This window comes from Hylobates moloch, unplaced genomic scaffold, assembly GCF_009828535.3.
Source record: "Hylobates moloch isolate HMO894 unplaced genomic scaffold, HMol_V3 SCAFFOLD_9, whole genome shotgun sequence".
Taxonomy (NCBI): domain Eukaryota; kingdom Metazoa; phylum Chordata; class Mammalia; order Primates; family Hylobatidae; genus Hylobates; species Hylobates moloch.
The window spans coordinates 18,464,716-18,485,534 of NW_026652284.1; the positions used below are offsets into that span (position 1 = coordinate 18,464,716).

General features: G+C 41.4%; 1 protein-coding gene across 2 annotated transcripts in view; it reads left to right on the forward strand.

The window, feature by feature from the left end:
- The first annotated feature begins 204 nt into the window (after positions 1–204).
- Positions 205–20,819, forward strand: part of OTUD3 (OTU deubiquitinase 3) — a 30,561-nt gene continuing 9,946 nt past the window's right edge. The window contains exons 1-4 of one of the 2 annotated variants that reach the window (XM_032759148.2): positions 205–544; positions 8,185–8,333; positions 12,144–12,256; positions 15,320–15,442. In XM_032759148.2, the coding sequence (XP_032615039.1) occupies positions 324–544; positions 8,185–8,333; positions 12,144–12,256; positions 15,320–15,442 (606 nt within the window). In that variant the 5' untranslated portion in view covers positions 205–323. The remainder of the gene's footprint in view (positions 545–8,184; positions 8,334–12,143; positions 12,257–15,319; positions 15,443–20,819) is intronic. The other variant, XM_058444227.1, reaches the window with a different exon arrangement.

Below are 20,819 nucleotides of genomic sequence, written 5' to 3' on the forward strand. Positions count from 1 at the left end.
TTTGTTCCTGCTTTGTTCTCTCTGGTCCCTCTCCGGTCGCTCCTGCCACTCACGTTGAGTACCATCCACCACTAGAGGGCAGAATAGAACAAACTAAGATGGGTGCCCCTCTAGCTCTCTACGGCGTCTGCTCGCCGAGCCCCTCAAAGGAGGCGGGGATTCCATCATGTGACCGGGGTGCCGGGCGCCGGCGCAGGCGCAGTTGCTGCGCCGTCGTCGCCGGGCGCCGTGGCTCGCGCTGTTTTACTTTCTCGACGCTTGAGGCGGACGCTGGGGGGTCCTGCGGCTTTCCCTCCTGCCGCTGGGGACTGCAGGCTAAGGCCATGTCCCGAAAGCAGGCGGCGAAGAGCCGGCCGGGCAGCGGCAGCCGGAAAGCCGAGGCCGAGCGCAAGCGGGACGAGCGGGCGGCGCGCCGGGCCCTGGCCAAGGAGCGGCGGAACCGGCCGGAGTCCGGCGGCGGCGGCGGCTGCGAGGAGGAGTTCGTCAGCTTCGCCAACCAGCTGCAGGCCCTGGGGCTGAAGCTGCGGGAGGTGCCGGGGGACGGGTGAGGCGGGCCGGCAGCGAGGGAGGCGGCGCCGGGGGACGCGCCTGGCTCGGCCTGGCGACCGTTGCCCGCTTGCGTCCATCCATTCATTCGGGCGTCCCGGGCGCCTCCCGCGAGCCAGCCACGCTCCCAGTGCAGGGCGTCCAGCTGCGAGCTAGGAGGACAAGCCCCTCGCCCCGAGACGCTCGCGGGGATCCCAAAGGGTCCTAATCATGGCAGACGCCGCGAGCGAAATAGAAAGTGGGTCCTGAGACCGTGTATGGGAGCAGGGCCACTGGATTGTGGCCAGGAAGGGCTGTCTGAAAGGTGATATTTAAGCTGAGTTCTGAAGGAATGAGATGGAGCCAGGCATTGGAAAAACAGTCATCATGACGATAAGACCAATCGAAGGAGTCTGAGTAAGCCCAACTTGGTAGAACGCTTTGCTTCCTTTGAGTCCTTGGTTGTTGGGTGGTGCCCCCATTTACATTTGTGAAATTAGGTCGCCTGTTTACTGAGCTGAAGGCAGCTTCTCTAATTCCTGCTTCCATGGGCCTCAGTTTCTCTCTAAGCAAAGGTGCTTACCCAAGCTTTCTTGGGACTTAGACTGAATCCAGGTCCAGCTTTCTTTAGGGAACGCGGAGGGGGAGAGAGGGGAGGAGGAAGAAAATTAGCTTCAAGAAAGGGGATATGGCTCCAGGAACATGGATGGAAGAAGGAAAAGGGTCAGGAAGAGGGGAGAACGGTTAGGATCCCATTGCAGGGGCAGGTAAAAGGGGATCTGGTTGTCAGCTGTGTCACTTTGGAAGAGAGAGTGTTAATAACAGCCTGGCTTTTGTTTTTTTCCTCCCCGTATTTGAGTGCTCAAATCCTGCAGAGGGAAGACTAAAATGAGATTAAAGACCATAAGGAATTGCCTTATTTCATTATTATTGTTATTTTGTAGAGACGGTGGTTTTGCTATGTTGCCCAGGCTGGTCTCGAACTCTTGGCTTCAAGCGATCCTCCTGCCTCGGCCTCCCAAAGTGCCAAGATTACAGGCATGAGCTACCACCCCCGGCCAGGAATTGCCTTAGATATTAACTGCAGAAGAAGGTGTTTTAAAAAATTTCACATTACATTGCAGCTTATTGATTAAGACTGTGAACTGGTCCTAATTTCCCTTTCCCACCGTTCCTGTATATGCTCATTGCTTCAGGCAAATTGGATTTCTTTTTGCTCACAAAGAGTTCACCACACTTTGTTGCGTTGCTGTTTTTGCTTAAGATGCAGTTGGAACTTGATTACATTTATTCACCATCATCTGGCAAAGTGCTTGGTACATGGAAGGCAGTCAGTACATTTTTGCTGAATGAAATATAAAAATAATAGAGGAAGGTCAGCTAGCCTAAGCCTAAGCACAAGACACTGTTATAGAAACAAAAATACCAACTGAATACAGTGGAATTGGCATGGGACATGGGGGCTTTTCCTTGCAAATGATTGGATTGCTTGTGTCTGGTATACTGGGTGTGGTATTCTCAATGTCAGGGTGCCCAGGAAACTGAAGTACTCAATAGAAGGGTACTTATGAGGAGGAATCAGCACAGGGAGTTGTAAACTCTTGAGGGGGCTTTCATAAGGTTATGGGAAACTTTGGGGGTACTACTTCTGCTCCCTATCCCCACACCCCCATACACACACAGCATACTTTTCAAGTTAATTCAGCACACCTTAAGTAGGATGCTGGGAATATGTTGATGACTAAGATACTTATGGATTTTATAGCCTAAGGTAGAAACACGTAACAGTGGGTCTCAGCTTTTTTGGTCTTAAGATCTCTTGGCATTCTTAAAAATTACTGAGAAACACAAAGAACTTTATATGGGTTATAGCTATGAGTATTTACTATATTAGAAAGTAAAACAAAGTTTTAAAACACAAGAATACACACACATTCCATTAGCTGTCAGAGTGATGACGTCATGCATCAGGTAGCCTCTGGAAAACTCCACTGTGCACTTGTGAGAGAATGAGAATAAAAAAGGTACATTACATCTTAGTTTTGAACTCATGGATACCCTGAAAGCATATCAGAGACCTTCCCACATCTCCAGTCCCTTGAGTCACACTTTGAGAACAGATGATACAAATTATTAAAATATAGTTTGATATATTTTTAGTAACAGTGACTGATTATAATGGTACTATTGAGAAGGAAAAGGCTACTACTCTGAATTGGCCAGGAAGTCCTTCTCGTTCATTCGGTAAATACTCATTGGATACACTGCTAGATGCCTTTCAGAGGGTGTCATGCTCTGATTGGGTCATGAAGGACCAGTAGGAGTACACCAAGAGAATGTTCCCATCTGAGGAGGAGTATATACAGAGGCACAAGGACACAATGTTTTTGGGAGATCTACAGGTTGTTCAGGGTGACGGGTAGTGTAGGGCACAAGGGTAGAAGTAACGGGCAGTGAAGCTAGGCTCCAGAAACCAGCTTGACTGGAGTGCTCATGTCTCTCTTCCAAGGTTCCTGTTCTTCGGACAGTGTTAGATAAAATGGTCATATTTCCTCTTGTATGGGCTTCATGGAGCTAACCACCTTCTGTTCACAAGTTCTTCACATGAGTTCCATTAGCTGGACTGTGGTTCAGCCCTCGTCAGTATCCTCGTCCTTTCGAATGTGGTGATGACAGACTTTTATCACTGCAGGGGATGGTGTTTCCTGTGTATGTGATGGATTGGCAGGTGTCAACAGATTCTTCCCCCCTCCCCCCCAAGACAGAGTCTTACTCGGCCACCCAGACTGGAGTGCAGTGGCACAGTCTCGGCTCACTGCAATCTCTGTCTCCTGGGTTCAAACAATTCTCCTGCCTCAGCCTCTTGAGTAGCTGGGATTACAGGCACCTGCTACCACAGCCAGCTAATTTGTTTGTATTTTTAGTAGAGATGGTGTTTCACCATGTTGGCCAGGCTGGTCTCGAACTCCTGACCTCATGATCCACCCGCCTTGGCCTCCCAAAGTGCTGGAATTAGAGGTGTGAGCCACCGCGCCTGGCCAACAGATTCTTTTATTAATGTTTATTAAGGACTCAGGGTGAAATACAGTGAAGTTAAGGACTATTAAAAAATAGTTGACATCTCTAGCGTTCCCTGTTTTCATTCAGATTTGATTACAATCTGGAGTAGCCTGATGTAGTATCTATGAGCATGTTCATTGTTGGCAATATGGTACCTGTAGCATTCTGGAACCTGAGGGAGTTTAGGGATGAATTAGCCAATATCCTGTAATACACCCTTTACATGGGTTGAGTCAGCTTAGTATAGATTAATCAGGGAGCTACTTAGAGGGTTTTATAATGCTTCCTGGACCAGCTTCGTATTTCGTGTGTTCTCTGGAAGGTGGACGCACATAAATTGGATTCATTTTTCAAAGCAAGAAAGAAATAGTTTAACCTTGATGTTTTCCTTAAAAACATGATTGGCTATAGTGAAAAGAATGTATAACTCTATTTATTAGGCAGTACAATATTAACATCCCTCTGAACTATGTCTAGTTGTGTCTTACTAAATGTAGTTCTGAGTTACATTACTCATTAGCAGTGTTCTAAAATTGAAACATTGAAGAATCACTAATTTTAGCTATTTTATCTTATTGCTAACAAGTAGTTTATTTTTTAGTTTTAGTTTTGTTTTTAATATTGCAGGATCATAGTAGTAGAAGGGCATTCACACATCATCTTGTCTATTGCCTGTGTCACCTGAACAGCAGTGCCATCTTTTGTGCCTCACTCCGTGGTTTTCAATTGGGTGCCATACTAGAATATCTGGGGAGGAACTTTTGAAACAATTCAGGGCCTGGGCTCTCCCCTGGATCAACTACGTCAGAATCCTAGAGTGGGGCCTGGTTATTGATGTTTTTTTAAAAAAAAATTTTACAGATGATTCTTATATGCATCCATAATTGAGAGTGACTGATTTAGAGTCTAGATTCTCAACTAGTGTTTCTCAAACTTCAGCATGCAACATAACCACCTGGACTGCTAGTGAAAACACCTGGAAGGGCTACATTGCTGGGCCCCAACCCCAGAATGCCTGATTGAGTAGGCCTGGGTGGGCCCCAGCATTTTCATTTCTAGCAAGTGCCCAGGGGATGCTGATGCTCCTAGTCCGGGAACACACTTTGAGAATCAGTGATCTAGATCAGTGCTGTCCAGGGGAAATAGAATGTGAACCACATATGTGATTTAAAATTTTTCTGGTAACCACATTAAAAAGAAACAGGTGAAACTAATTTTAGTATATTTTATTTAAGCTATTATATCTAAAATATTACTATTTTGACATACAATTCAATATAAAAATTATTGATGATCTAATATTTTCTTTTTTTTTTTTGGAGACAGAGTTCGCTGTTGTTGCCCAGGCTGGAGTGCAGTGGCACGATCTTGGCTCACCACAGCCTCCGCCTCCCAGGTTCAAGCGATTCTCCTGCCTTAGCCTCCTGCGTAGCTGGGATTACAGGATTACAGGCATGCACCACCATACCTGGCTAATTTTGTATTTTTAGTAGAGACAGGGTTTCTCCATGTTGGTCAGGCTGGTCTCAAACTGCTGACCTCAGGTGATCCGCCCGCCCTGGCCTCCCAAAGTGCTGGGATTACAGGCGTGAGCCACTGCACCCGGCTGATGATCTCTCATATTTTCCTATGACCTCTTCAGAATCTAGTATTTTACACTGATAGCACACCTCACTGTGGATTAGCCGCATCAGGTGCTCAGTAGTCACATGCGGTTAGCAACCACTATTAAACAACACACATCTAGACAATTGCTGTGAATTGCTAGTTATAGAAATTGGCAGAATCCTGAGTCTATATCGTCTACCTCCATAGAGCTAAGGTGAAATTGCCTTTTATTTGCCAAAATCTATGTGGCTTCCAGGTTTTCATTTTATTATACAGGTATAATTTTAATTTCACATGACAGTTGGAGGTATTGATCATGTCCCCCTGAGCCTTCTTTAGGCCAGACATCACTAGTAGTTCTTCATATTGTATTAAAGCCACATCATTTATCTGCATACGTCTCTCTTAAAATACAGTAGCTAGAATGGTACCCAGTACCCTATCTGTGGTCTGACCTCAAATAATAAAACCTTCTCCTTTTTCTGCGCATTTACTGTTATTACTGCAACCTAGAGAGCACGTTAGGTTTTTTGGTGCGTGTGTTGCAATATTGTCTAATAGTAAATTATTGCACACTCAAAACATTTGTGTGCTCTTGATGTAATTGGTTGTTTTTGTGAACTCAAATGCGAAACCTGCCATATATCCCTATAACACAGTGCTTCTCAAGCAGGGATGATTTTGCCCTCCAGGGGACTTTTGGCAATGTCTAGAGACATCTTTGTTTGTCACAACTGATGGGGAGGGAGGTAGTGATGTGCTACTGGCAGCTAATGGCAGAGGCCAAGTATTCTCCTAAACTTCCTACAGTGCCCAGGATAGCCTCCCGCAACAAAAAAATGATCCTGGAACGTCAATAGTGTGGAGATTGAGAAGCCCTGGTATAGGTAATGGTGAGAGTGTGAGCTCAGGAAGTGGCCCCGATCTCCTAGAGGCCCTTTGGGCAGCGGTGCTTTGTTCTCATGAGTTTCTTGAGTGCTCTTATTGGGCTCACCTAAGGAAACCCAGGTCACTGGAGTGTGTGTTCATTACCTTGTAATCCTGTCAGAAAAGGAAGTGATTTGTCTATTTTGACTTGTTTTTGGTGAGCTCAAAGTTTGGTAAGTATAGAAAAGCATATTAAAAAATGTAACAATTACCCTTAAATATTACTTTTCATTCTACTACCTAGGGGTAACTATGGCTATCATTTTGGTGTTGACATTCGAGTGAGAGCCACGTTATTTGGACTTGGATCCTGGGCTGACCACTTACTAGTTTTGTGACCTTGGGCGGGTTTCCCCTGAGGGATGGTAATAGGACCTATCTCAGAGTTGTGAGACACAACGTGTTTAATACATATAAAGTGTTTAGAACAGTCCCTGGCACGTTGTACGAACTATTTAAGTGGTGGTTTCTGTGTGTTTTCTTGGCATACGTTTGTGTGTGTTTCTATGTCTGTGTATGTGTATAGCGTACAGATGAACTTGGTTGAGTTCATGTGGCATATACAGTTTTACACCTACTTTTTTGGAGAACATTTGCTCATGTTATTAAAAGTTCTTAGCAAACATGTAACTGTAGAATACCCTGAATTTTGGTACATTAAATGTAAAATAACTACATAAATTTGTGATAAATCACATCTCTTAAACTAAATTCGAGAATAGGCTAATGGTGGCAGATGCTGATTAAGAAAAGTTTGAGGGAAAAGCTTGACATTTAAATTGTTTTATCGATTAACTTACTTTTCTCCATGGTTGAAAAAAGACTGCCATTGTCAGATTTTAGCAAAACACCTCAGTCTAGCCTATAGAACGCTATATTCCATTCCTTCTAGAATCTTGTCTTAGATTGTTGGAAAGCTTCTTGGTTTTTAATTTATAGAATCTGTCTTAATTCTCCCCTCCCCTGCAAAAAAAAAAAAAAAAAAGTGTATATTCTTATACATTAGAAGAGATTCCAGCCTTTCTATAGCTTTCTGTTGAAAATTCACTTTTCGGAGTTGAAAAACAAAACCCTCTTTTTTCCTACACATTTAGACATTAAATCTTTCTGAAAGTGATGAGTTTATACTTTGGAATTACAGTATCATAGTTTTTCATTTGGAAGAGTAAACAGTTGGGTGTAAAACTGGGCAACTGTTTGGCTTCAGAATTGTTTATTTCCGTAGTTTTAAGGATACCAGATTGTGTTTGTCTTGTTTGAGTCTCTGTGTGTCTAAGCCTCTGTGTTTGTGATAGTTTGGAATTTAGAAGCCTTTGAGGGGTTTGAAAGTAAAGATAACTCTTACAGTTTATTACCAGTATTTTAATTTTAGAGAAACAAAATATGGTGTTTAAAGTTTTCATTTGGCAGGAATAACAATGGCATTGTTGCTGCCTGGGTGCTAAGTGAGGAGGCAAGGAGGAAGTGTCTTTCCACAGTGCAGCTGTTTGTTGTCCAAGTGCTTTCCTTCTCATGAGTTTCTCCACTGTGTTCTTGGGACTCAAACAGAGTATTGTTCAGTTGTTAGTATCGGCAGCTTGACAAATTGCTATTTTTTGGGTACTATTTGTTAAATGGATGATTACTTAGCTGGGCAGCTGTAGTGGAACTTGTTTTAGAAAACAGGCTATAGATAGGACATGATTTTGGAAGAGGATCTGCAAATCATAGCCCTTAGGCATGGAATGGCCTGTAAGGTCTGGACCTTGTAGTCAGGTGGTTAGTGTATCACCAGCTCCACTTGTTGAAGCAGATGAGGCCCAGGGAAGTTTAGTGACTCCTGAGTCAGCCAGCTGGTACATGGGGAATAGAATCCTTGTTTGCTGCCTCTCAAGAAGGTAATATGGTTGAATATGCCCTCGTGCTGTCCCCCGTGGTCTTGGAAGAATCCTGGACTATTAGAGTTGAGTCTTTACCTCTGTGTGCGCAAAATATTTCCATGGATGATCTGGCATGAAGCATCATTGTTTTAGACGAACTAAGTTCATTTTTGAAAGGTCTTGACTCATGTTGTTGTTTTTACAGTAATTGTTTGTTCAGAGCTCTTGGTGATCAATTGGAGGGACACTCACGAAATCATCTCAAGCACAGACAGGAGACAGTGGACTACATGATAAAGCAGCGGGAAGATTTTGAACCCTTTGTAGAAGACGACATTCCTTTTGAGAAGCATGGTAGGTTCACTGTGGGACATTGGGTCCTTCAGGAGTAATGCATTGGGTAATTAAGTCCACTGGCATCCTCCCCCCTCCCAGCCAAGGGTTTGGTTATATAAATCACGACATTCATTTATTCAACAAATATTTGTTTGCATACTTGGTTATCGGCAGCATGCTAGGTAGTTGGGGATCAGTAGGTTTAGCTGTATATGCCCTTAATAAACATGATGATGTTAATTGACCTGAAAAGCGATTAATGACTTCTTACTCTGTGGGGTGGGAAAAGCAGGCTATAACATAGCTTGTATAGGTTGATCCTATTTTTAAAAGGTATACAGACACAGTAGGAAAAGTCTGGAAAGATACTAACATTTTGTTTGTTAATTCTTAGCTTCACTTATTTTTTGGAAATTACTCATTCTCTTTAAACTTCTATAGAAGGGAGATAATAATAGCATCTATCTCATAGGGTTTTTGGTGAAGATTAAATTAGATAACAAAATTAAAATAAGCCCTTAGTAAGCGTTAGCCATCTGGGGATGGTGGGACTATGGTATTTTAAATTATCTTCTGTAGACTTTTTCTGACTTTTAGATGATCATGTATTACTTTTAAAATTAGAAAAACCAATAAAATCATGTTAATTTCTCACCCAAACCCCAAACACAATCTGTTTTCTTTGAGGCAAGTCAGTTAGTGATTTTAATTGGTTCCTATTTAATAGGCATAGATCTTATAGAAAATGCATATGAACTTGTAAACTTTAATTTCAACAAATATTTACTGAGGATCTACTGTGCTCACTGCTTATATGTCTTACAAATGGCATTTTCATCACAGGGCTTATAGTCTTTTCTGTCTGTTATCAGGAAAGAGAATTGATCCTTTGTTTTAGAGAGCTAACTCTGGAGGCCATGCCGAGAATGGATGGGGAGAGAGACTGATAAAGGAGACTAGTTAGAAGGTCTCCACACTGGCCAGATGAGAGTAGAGGAGGTCTCCATCAAGGTAGCTACTGAGGATAATGAGTAAGGCCCAAACCAAGCCACACTTTGACAGTGTAATTGACAGGACACATTGGAGGTGAGGAGGGCAGAGGGAGGAGACAAGAGTGAGTCTGAAGTTTCTCCTTAGGGAATGGGTAGTTGGCTGTACCGTTAGCAAGAGAGAGGGCAGCAGGAGGGGGACATTTGAGAGAAAAGGTATCAGTGATCCCAAAGTGTTTCCCATTCCTTACTAGGAAAGAACTTACTCAGTAGGCACCAGACACAGAGCAACAAAACTTCCAATGGGTGATTTGTACCAATCACTGAGTTCAGATGGTCCCTCTTCCTGGGATTACTTTTTGGCTAGCAGATAGGCATAGTTTACTGGATAGTCATCAGTTGACAAATTAAATGTATGTATATGGGACAAATTTTGTAGTTTAATGCTGTACGAAATGAATTGTGTCATCCAATGAAAACATCATTTTGGATGAAACGGGTTTTTAGTTTGTGATGTGAAACTCCACTTTGAACATTGTCAGTGAAGATCACATGGTGGATTTGGGGGTGTTACAGGATAGGGAACTCAAGTCTTCGGTTGCCAATGTGATAGTCACTTTAGATGAACAGTGGAAAGGTGTTTTCTTGAAATGTCACTATGCATGCCTGTTGCTTGGAGCTGCTTAAGAATTTGAGCATCACAGAAGTAAGAAGTCACTTTGACGGTCAGAGCAGAAATGAAAAGAAACCTGGAAGTCTGCACATTCTCTTTGTGTGTCAGTTGAAGGCTTGGCTTGTTACATTGATGAGTCTTGAGTCATAGTTACCTGTTTTTAATGTCAGTGTGCTGCCCACCTTGTTGTACTGTGAGCTTCTCAAGGGCAGGGACTGTGTGTCTTGGTTTTGCGGTATGGCAGTGCCCGGCATCTGGTAGACATTCATAAAGTATTTGTTGAGTGAATAAATGAATGGTTCACTATACTATTAAGGACCTGGTCACCCTTGCATCTGGCTGTATCTTTAGGATTATTCTTTTCTTTTAGACTGGCTTCAGAGAATCAGCAACATCTTTCCCCCAACTGTACAAGTATCCAGATCAGAACCTGAATGTTCTTAATGCTTATCTTCCTCCCTTCTCATACCCGTTCATTACATGTTACCACTCTACCTCAGCAGTTTTTCTTTCACTGCTATTACCCCGTAAAATCAGACCTCTGTGGCCATTTGCTTAGATTTCTTCCATACTGTTTGGTATCATTGTCTCTTGATTCCCTCAGTCTGTTTTCTATATAACAGCCAGAGTGGGATCTAAATGTGTTTTTCCTCTGTCTAAAAGCTGTTGGTGACTCATCTGTTGACCTCAGTATAGAGCCCAGTTCTTCATGATCTGGGATTTTCTTATTTCTCTGTCCTCATCTCTTGCCATTCCCCCCAACATTTTCCACCTCTCCATCTCAGCATTCTCAGTTCCTGCCATACTAGAGTTCTCTCTCTCTCTCTCTCGTCTGTCTCTCCTATTCTTAGAACACCATCCATTTCTCCTGTCTTAACTCCTCCTTGTCCTTTGGGTATTAGCTTAGTTGTCTCAGTTGAGAAGCTCCTCTGATACACCTTACCTCCTGCTCCTCAATTCCACGTTGGCTTATGTTTACCACTTGGAGTTAGCCAAACTGCAGGGTTTGAGAACACAGTCCTTGCATGACTTCCCTCAACTTTTGGTACCATCTACAAGTTAGGGTCTCCCAGAACCTCCCTTAGGTTCCATAATATGGTAGTAGGACTCACAGAACTCACTGAAAGCTATCATGCTAACAGTTACGGTTTGTTACAGGGAAAGGATACAGATCAATACTACTAGCCAAAGGAAGAGATGCATAGGGCAGTCTGGAAAGGTTCCAGACATGAAGCTTCTGTTGTCCTCAGGGCATATTCTCCTCATGGCATCTGTGTGTGACAGTACACATAGAATATTGTCACCTGGGGAAGCTTACCCTAACTTTGGTGTCCAGAGGTTTTTGTTTTGTTTTGTTTTGCTTATTGATTTATTGCATGTCTAAGTGGTTGAACTCAGTCACCCCTCTCACCCTATCACCACCACAAAGGCCAGATGTGGTGGAGAGGCCCATCATGAATAACAGATACCCAACCTTTGGGAATTGCAGAGGTTTAGAAGTGACCTCCCAGGAGCCCAGGATAAAGGCCAGACCTTTCTTTGGGCAAGGCCAAATTCTTACTGCACATGCCCTTCCTGAAGCACTTGTGCATCATTAGTGCCTATCTTGTTTGCCCCTCACTGGTTGTGAACTCCGCGAGGGCAAATTGATGGAGTGGCTGAGAGCCAGGACCTTGGCATTGGGCTGCCTAGGTGAAACCTCAGCTCCACTGTGTACCAGCTCTTTGACCTTGGCACAGTTTTCAGCTATTCTGCATCTGAGTTTCCTCATGTATAAAATGGTTTGTATAATAGTACTTGTCTATGAGATGTGATTAGATCAGTGCTTGACACATAATAACCATTCACTAATGCAAGCTGCTAAGATGACTGTGTTTATTGTTATGTTTCCAGTGCCTTTTATTGAGTTAGCATATTGGAAGTAATCAGTAAACATTTATTGCAGAAGAAATAAATGGATCTTTGCTTTATGAATGACTAGTGTTCTTCTGAGTAGCAGTCTTGTATTGTTCAACTAGCTAAATTCCTAGACTCTACAAAGTTAATGGACTTTTCAGATATATATCGTTGTTTCTCATTATTTGGAACTCAGTAAATACCAAAGCATGTTTGCATTTGGATTTTTCCACTATAAAGACGTCATTTTTCTTTCCTATTTCCATGCAGTGGCCAGTTTGGCAAAGCCTGGTACTTTTGCTGGCAATGATGCAATTGTAGCCTTTGCAAGAAATCATCAGTTGAATGTAGTGATTCATCAACTTAATGCCCCTTTGTGGCAGGTAGGTCACCTATTTAAACATTTATCTTAAGCTCTTATTTCTAAATCAGCTTTGGGAATATCCGAAGATGATGGGGCTTGACCTGTGAACATTGAATTATGCAGAGTAACTTGGACTGCGAGCCTAACCAGAGACAAAAATCTTGTGGTGGCCCAGAAGTAATCCCTGTGCTATGTACAAATGGAGTCCAGAGTATAATTTAGAAATCTTTTAAAATGCTGTAAATATTCAACAGTCAGCAAATTGGGCAGGTTGGGGACAGAGAACCTAGTGTGGAAACACACAGGCTGTCACCCCCTAAAGTCAGAGTGCTGCCTGTTGCCTTGTACCTCAGCTCCTAAAGACTGAGCATGTGGTTTCTGTTAATTCCCCACCCACCCTGCCCTGCTCCACCACTCCCCCATTTCTCACTTTTTCTAATTAAAAAGTTAAAATACAGCACGTGTAGAAAAGTTAGAAAATTGAAAAAGCTCCTAAAAGGAAAAAAATTTTATTAAAAATTATATTTAAAATTTTATTGAATCACCCAGAGAGAGGTTATTGTGGTTAATGTTTTAGTGAGTATTCCTGTCATTCACACACACTTGGCTATAAAAACATTGATACATAACTGGAAAGGAACATATCACAGTGTTTTTACACACTTTTAAAACACATACACACATGTATCCATATCCACATATATACGGACACTTCTGTGTTATTAGCATAAAGGTAACAGTGCCCTTTTTTTCATATGACACCTGCATATATTCCTTTGTAAATTGCTCAGTCATAGCCTTTGCTGATTACAAATAGGTTTATAGGGATATAATTTACATGTAGCAAACTTCATCCTTTTCCAAGTGTACAGTTCTGTGTGTTTTGACAAACACAGTCATGTAACCACCACTACTATCAACACATAGACTAGTCTACTCTGGAAAAAGTTACTTCCAGGCTCTTTGTACTTTGTAATCACTGGCCCCCTCCCCCAATACCCAGCCTCTTATAGCCCATTCTCTGATTTGTCCTTATAGTTTTGCCTTTCCAGAATGTCATATTAAAGAATGCAGCCTTTTGTCGCTGGCACAGTGTCCTTTTAACAAAATTATGCTACAACAAAATAAGATAGTCCAGGGATGGTGAGAAATTTTACCTTATGGGGATAGAAGGAGCAGGAGTGAAACAGTATCTGCTTGTGTTCTTTGGGGCAGTGTTGCGGATGTCCCAACAGCAGGGTACCAGATAGAGCTATCATATTTTCCATGGGGCTCTGTTTTCCAAGGCTGATGTTTGAGCAAGAATACTGGTTACCCCTTTGTTCTGTTTTTTTGTCGTTAAACTTACACTGTTTTGCAGAAGTTAACAAAATCATTTGAATATGCAGCATAATGAACCTCACCTTGAAGGAGAATACTCAGTACCAACTCAGTAATCAGCTTTCCTTTTCCTCCATTGATGACTTTTTTCCCAAAGTTTCTTAGTTACCTAGGTAGTTGTGGAAGACATTTCTGCATAGGTAAATTTTTTTTCGAATTTATTTCTGTAGTGTTCTCTTTCATAAATTCCTGAGCATTGAAAGTACATCTTTTTAAAATAAATTTACTAATATTTCCATTGGATCCTCCATGTCTTCCTACCCCAGTGAAGCATCTTATAAAATTTAAGAACTGAAACTGCATTGGTTGCTACTGTCATGGTTATGAGCTCTTTCATTAATAAAGAGTAGGCTTATACTCACACCATGGAGATACTGAAACCTACATTTTTTTTCTGGTTATAATTGGAATATGTGCTCCTGTGAACAATCTAGATGTATGTAACATAGAATGTGAAAGTCCTCTGTAATCTGCCCGTGAAAGTCACGGTTAACAATTTGGTGAATATTCTTCCAGTTAGGTTTTCTATTCATAATGTATATATATTATTATTATTAGGTACGTAAGTGCTTTAGGGATTATGTCAAAGATTCTGATAAACTGTTTACTTTCCCATTGCTCTTCCTGGGAGACAAATGGTGCTCTCTATTTTGTATGTGTCTAAACCAGACTCTCTGCACTTGAGATCTGTGTATTCTACTGGAAAAGCTTCCACGCTGACATCTAGACTTGTCTGGTTCCTGTTTGTTCCATGGTTTTTGCTTTGTTTTTAGACCGTGGATACTGTTTAAAGTAAGGGTAGTATCTTATTACGTGTGATTTTCAGTAAAAAGAATGTGCTGATGTTTTGGAATTTAAACAAAGGAACCATTACTGGGCTTTCTAAGGGACAAAGTTAGAATGAGAGTTTCTGTGGAGGTGGCAAGTTTTATTTGGGGTATGCCCAGACCTTAGGGCTTCTGTACTGCACAACTCTAGGGAGCCCCATTCTTGTGCTGTGTGTCAGGGGTGTAGTTCACATAGAATACCTTGTGGTTGGTGCCTACAGGGTTGAGCGGTGCAGGCCGTACTACTTTATGTAATTTTGTTTTGAAGTTGACGTAGGTAGGAGATTTGGGTTTGTTGTTGATAATGTTTCTCATTTAGGTGGTTAACAGAAAATGCTATTTTCGTTTTAACGAAAGGGGTGGATTTACCTTGAAGCTAATGAAACATCAGGCCACTCATTTGTAGGACACCCTTTCTAAGTCTTAGGAGAGGTTCTACCAGTTTTATATTTATAATTTTGCATTTTTTTTTCCTCAAAGAGAGCGTTCAAATAGTTAGGGCTTCAAGCTCAACAAATCTGGATCTGCCCCTGGGCCTTTCCCTTGGAAGGGGCTTGTGCATTAGAGGGGCTCACAGGTAATACAGCCTCTGAAGCTTAAGCTTATTTAACTACATCACAAGTCTGCCCCTGGTTTTTGAATTTCTTACGTGGATTTATTTCCATGGAGTTACATATTAAATAAGCATACAGGAGCATACACGCGTAGGAAGGAGGTAGTTTGGAAATTGCTTGTGACATATCCCAGGTGTGTTCCCAATTAGTGTCTGCATAGACCTGCTGACTGGGCTTCCTCAGCAGTCCAGGTGGGTGTTTCTCTCCAGAAGCTGACAGTGTTCAGGTCCTCACTGGCACGGCCCCTTCTTTTGTCTACAGATTCGTGGTACAGATAAAAGCAGCGTGAGGGAGTTACACATCGCATATCGGTATGGAGAGCACTACGACAGTGTTCGCAGGATCAATGACAACTCAGAGGCACCTGCACATCTCCAGACGGATGTGAGTGAGGCCTTGGTTTTCTTCCGTATTCCCAGCCCTACAGGAAACAGGTCGAGAGCTGTATATCTGGCGCTAAAAACCAGTGATGTTTTTGTGGAAAGTTGGCATTAAGAATCTGTGGGCCTGATTTTAAAAATATTTTTTATTTCTTAGTTTAGGTGAGAGTGATAGATAAAATTGCTTATTACTATTTTGCTTTTTCTGATAGTTGATAGGATTGTGTGTGTATAAGATACATGGAATTTTAAAATTATTTTTATGTTTTAAAATCAACCCACCCCCTTTTTTTTTTTTTTTTTTAATTGGAGATGGAGTTTCGCTCTTGTTGCCGAGGCTGGAGTGCAGTGGCGCGATCTCGGCTCACCTAACCTCCGCCTCCCGGGTTCAAGCGATTCTCCTGCCTCAGCCTCCCGAGTAGCTGGGATTACAGGCATGTGCCATCATGCCCAGCTAATTTTGTATTTTTAGTAGAGACGGGGTTTCTCCTCTCCATGTTGGTTAGGCTGGTCTCAAGCTCCTGACCTCAGGTGATCTGCCCACCTCGGCCTCCCAAACTGCTGGGATTACAGGGGTGAGCCACTGCGCCCGGCCTAACCCATGCTTCTTATCTGAAATCTGAAAACTATAGTAAAGGTAAAGAAGAGAATAAAAAGCATGTAAAGTCAGCTCAGCTACCTGAATGTAAATTTTGTTACTGTTTTGGTAGATTTCCTTTCATTTAATGCATTAAAACATGGTTGACATTTTATTTATATAGCTTTGTTTCCTGTTTTTAAAAATTAACATCATTGGCCAGTATGGTGGCTCACGCCTGTAATCCCAGCACTTTGGGAGGCCAAGGCGGGCGGATCACCTGAGGTTGGGAGTTCAAGACCAGCCTGACCAACACGGAGAAACTCCATCTCTACTAAAAATACAAAATTAGCCGGGCGTGGTGGCACACGCCTGTAATCCCAGCTACTGGGGAGGCTGAGGCAGGAGAATCACTTGTACCCGGGAGGTGGAGGTTGCGGTGAGTTGAGATCGCACCATTGCATTGCAGCCTGGAGAGCGAAACTCCCATCTCAAAAAAAAAAAAAAAAAAAAAAAATCATTGCATAAACCTTTTTTCCTGTTTTTACGCATTATCCAAAACCATTGTTTTTTAAACAGTTTTATTTATTTTTTGAGATAAGGTCTTGCTCTGTTGCTCAGGCTGGAGTGCAGTGGCACCATCACGGCTCACAGCAGGCTTGTCTACGTGGACTCCAGTGATCCTCCCACCTCAGCCTCATGAGTAGCTAGGACTACAGGTGTGCACCACCATGCTTCATTAATTTTTTAATTTTTTGTAGAGATGAAGTTTCACTATGTTGCCCAGGCTGCCCTCCAGCTCCTGGGCTCAAGTGATCCTCCTGCCTTGGCCTTCCAACGTGTTGGGATTACAGGTGTGAGCCATGGTGCCTGGCAATTTAAATTCTTGAATAGCTCATATTTCTCCATGGATTAGAATTCAAAATATGTAGTGGGATATATAGTCAAAGTCACTCTCCTACCCTTGTACTTCAGCCGCACTGTTTTCCCTGGATGCAATCAGTGGTATTAGTATATCATAAAATCTCCTATGGTTTACATATCGAGCAAATATATGTATATGTGCACATATTCCACTTTTGCCATTTTTACACTCTCGCCACCACTAGTTGTAGCATCCTACACATACTACACATCCCACACATACATCCTGCACTGTGCTTTTTAAATTTAACGTGTCTTGGGATTTAATTCATGGTAGTACATAAGGAACTTCCTGTATCCTTTTTAAAGGCTGTGTAGTGTTCTGTTCTGTAGATGCATTATATTTTTGACCAGTCACTTACTGATGGACTTTTAGGTGGTTTCTAACCCTTTGCTATTACAAGCAATGTGCAGTACCTTTTATGTACCCCATTTCACTCATGTATCTGTGGGACACATTCCTAGAAGGTCCTTGCCACATCAGAGGATGTCGATAAGTGTATTGTCAAATTACGTTCTAACAAGATTTCACCAGTTTAAACTCCCACCTGCAATATGTGGCTCTTTTCCTGCACGGTGCACTTCGTCAACATAGTGTTACCAAATTTTTAAATCCTTTTCATTGTTAGGGGAAAAATTGTTTACTTAACCGAGTTTTAATTTGCATTTCTCTTATTTATGCATCTTTTCCTGTGTTTAAGACATATTTCTATTTTTTGTAAATGGTATTCATTTTCTTTCCCCATTTTTTTCCCTATTAAGTTGCCTTAATGATTTTGGGGAGCTTTTTATGTATTAGGGAAATTAGCCTCTGTCTGTGATATGAGTTGCAAATAGTTTTTCGCACTCTGTCGTTTGACTTTTTGTTCTTTCTCCTGTGGTCTTTGCTATGAAAGAATTTTAGATTTTTACATGGTTAAATTTGTTGTGATTTTCTTATATGCCCTTTGGATTTTGGGCCATAACTAGGAAAGTTTTTCCCACTCTGAGGTTAAAAAGAATTCTCCCATAGTTTAGAATAGTACTTTCATAGTTTCACTTTATTTATTTATTTATTTATTTTTTGAGACTGGGTCTCACTCTGTCGCCCAGGCTGGAGTGCAGTGCTATGATCATGTTTCACTGCAGCCTCAACCTTCCAGGCTCAAGCGATCCTCCTGAGTAGCTGGGACCACAGCTGTGTACCACTATGCCTGGCCAATTTTTTATTTTTTGTAGAGATAGGGTCTCACTTTGTTGCCCAGGCTGGTCTCGAACTCCTGGACTCAAGCAACCCTCCTGCCTTGACCACCCAAAGTGTTAAGATTACAGATGTGAGCTACTGCATCCAGCTCATAGTTTGACTTAAAAAAAAAAATTAAATCTTGGCTTCATTTGAAATTTATTCATATAAGGGTATGAGGCTATGGATCCAACTTTATATTTCCCTTGTGATTACCTAGTTGTACCCAAATCATTGATTAATTATACATCTTTCCTCCACTGATTTAAAATGCCACTTTCTTTCCATATACTAAATTCCCATATGTATTTGTGTCTATTCCTAGACATTTGGTTCTGGTCCACTGATCTCCCTGTTCACATGTTGATGCCTCATTGTTTCAGTTGGTATATTTTAAAATCTGGTAGGATTTTTCGCTCATAATTAATTTTCTTTTTATAAGTTTCCTTATATGTTCTTGTCTTTTCTTAAAAAAACAAAATGAATGTTAGAATCAATGTGTCTAGTTCAAAGGAAATCCTGTTGAGGTTTTTTTTTTTTTTTTGAGATAGAGTCTTGCTCTGTTGCCCAGGCTGGAGTGCAGTGGTACAACCTCTGCCTCCTGGGTTCAAGTGATTCTCCTGCCTCAGCCTCCTGAGTAGCTGGGATTACAGGCGCTCTCCACTACCCTCGGCTAATGTTTGTATTTTTAGTAGAGACGGGGTTTCACCATGTTGGCCAGGCTGGTCTTGAACTCCTGACCTCAAGTGATCTGCTTACCTTGGTCTCCCAAGGTGCTGGGGTTGCAGGCATGAGCCACCGTGCCTGGCCCTATTGAGTTTTTAAAAATTGGAATCTCATTAAATTAATGGAGTAATTTAAGGAAAAGCTGACATCTTTTTGATGTTGAGTCTTTTATTATTTAATTGACTTTGTGATCCATATGAACATTTTCTTCGTATAGATCTTGCCCACTTTTTGTTGAGTTTATTCTTAGGAGGTGTTTTGTGTTTTTTGTGTCTATTGTAAAGAGATCTTTTATGTTTTCTAGTTGGTTATCATTTGTCTATGAGAGCTGTTAATAACAAAATGTTAATTACATACTTAGGTATCCCACAGAACCACTCTTTTTTTAAAAGTTAAGACAAAATTCACATAACATAAAATTAATCATTTAAAAATATATAGTCCAGTGGTACTCAGTATATCTGCAGTGTTTGTTGTACAACCACTTCTTCTGTCTAGTCCCAAAATATTTTCATCACCCCAAAAGAAAACCTCATACCCATTAAGCAGTGACTCCCAATTCCCCCTCTCCCCTAGCAATCACCAATCTGCCTTTCTTCTCTATGAATTTGCCTATTCTGGACATTTTATGTAAATGGAATTATATGTGACTTTTTCTTTGTGGCTTCTTTCCCTCAGTATAATGTTTTTGAGAGTCATTCATGGTGTAGCATGTATCAGTACTTCATTCTTTTTTATGGCTGAATAATATTCCATTGTTTGGAGAGATGATTTTTTGTGCACCCATTCATCTGTTAATGAGCGTTTAGGTTGTTCCCACCTTTTGGCTATTGAGAATAGTGCTGCTGTGAGTATATGTGTACAGTATTTTTACAAATACCTATTTTTAGTCTTTTTGGATATACCTTGGAGTGGAATTGCTGAGTCATATGATAAACCTAAATTTAACATTTTGAGGAACTGCCAAACTGTTTTCCACAGCTGCTGCACTGCTTTACTTGCCACCGGTAATAAGGCTCTGCTTTCTCTTCATCCTCTCTAACATTTGTAGTTTTTTTCTTAAATGGTCATCCTAGTTAGTATCTTAAAGTTTTTTTTTCTTTTTTTTTTGAGAGGGAGTCTCGCTCTGTCTCCCAGGCTGGAGTGCAGTGGCGTGATCATGGCTCACTGCAAGCTCCACCTCCTGGGTTCACGCCATTCTCCTGCCTCAGCCTTCCGAGTAGCTGGGACTACAGGCACCCACCGCCACGCCCAGCTAAGTTTTTGTATTTTTAGTGGAGATGGGGTTTCATCGTGTTAGCCAGGATGGTCTCGATCTCCTGACCTCGTGACCCACCCACCTCGGCCTCCCAAAGTGCTGGGATTACAGGCATGAGCCACCACGCCCGGCCAGTATCTTAAAGTTTTGAATTGCATTTTCTTAATAGCTAATGACATTGAACATCTTTTCATGTTTTTTTTGGCCATCTGTATATCTTTGGAGAAATGTCTATTCAAGTCTTTTGCCTGTTTTTTAATTGGGTTCTGCCTTTTTGTTTTTGAGTTGTAAGAGTTTTTTAATATATTCTAGATGCTAGATTCGTATCAGGTATATGATTTGCTGTAATTTTTTTGGTTTGCAGTAGTTTTTTTGTTGATTCTCTTGTTTCAGTTACAGAATTATATCATCTACAAAGACAGATTACTTTTTTCTTTTTAATTTTATACTTAAAATTTATTTTGGCTAAATACTTTGGCTGTTACCTCCAAAATATTGTTAAGTAATAATGGTGGGAGTGATTATTGTGTTTCTTCCTTTAGTGGGAATGAAGACATCATTCTGTGGATTTACAGTGGTTATTTAACCATATCCATACTATAAAGCCTTTGGGTGGTTTCCAGTTATTCACCGCTATAAGTAACACTGTTAGCACTTTTACCTAAATCTTTTCT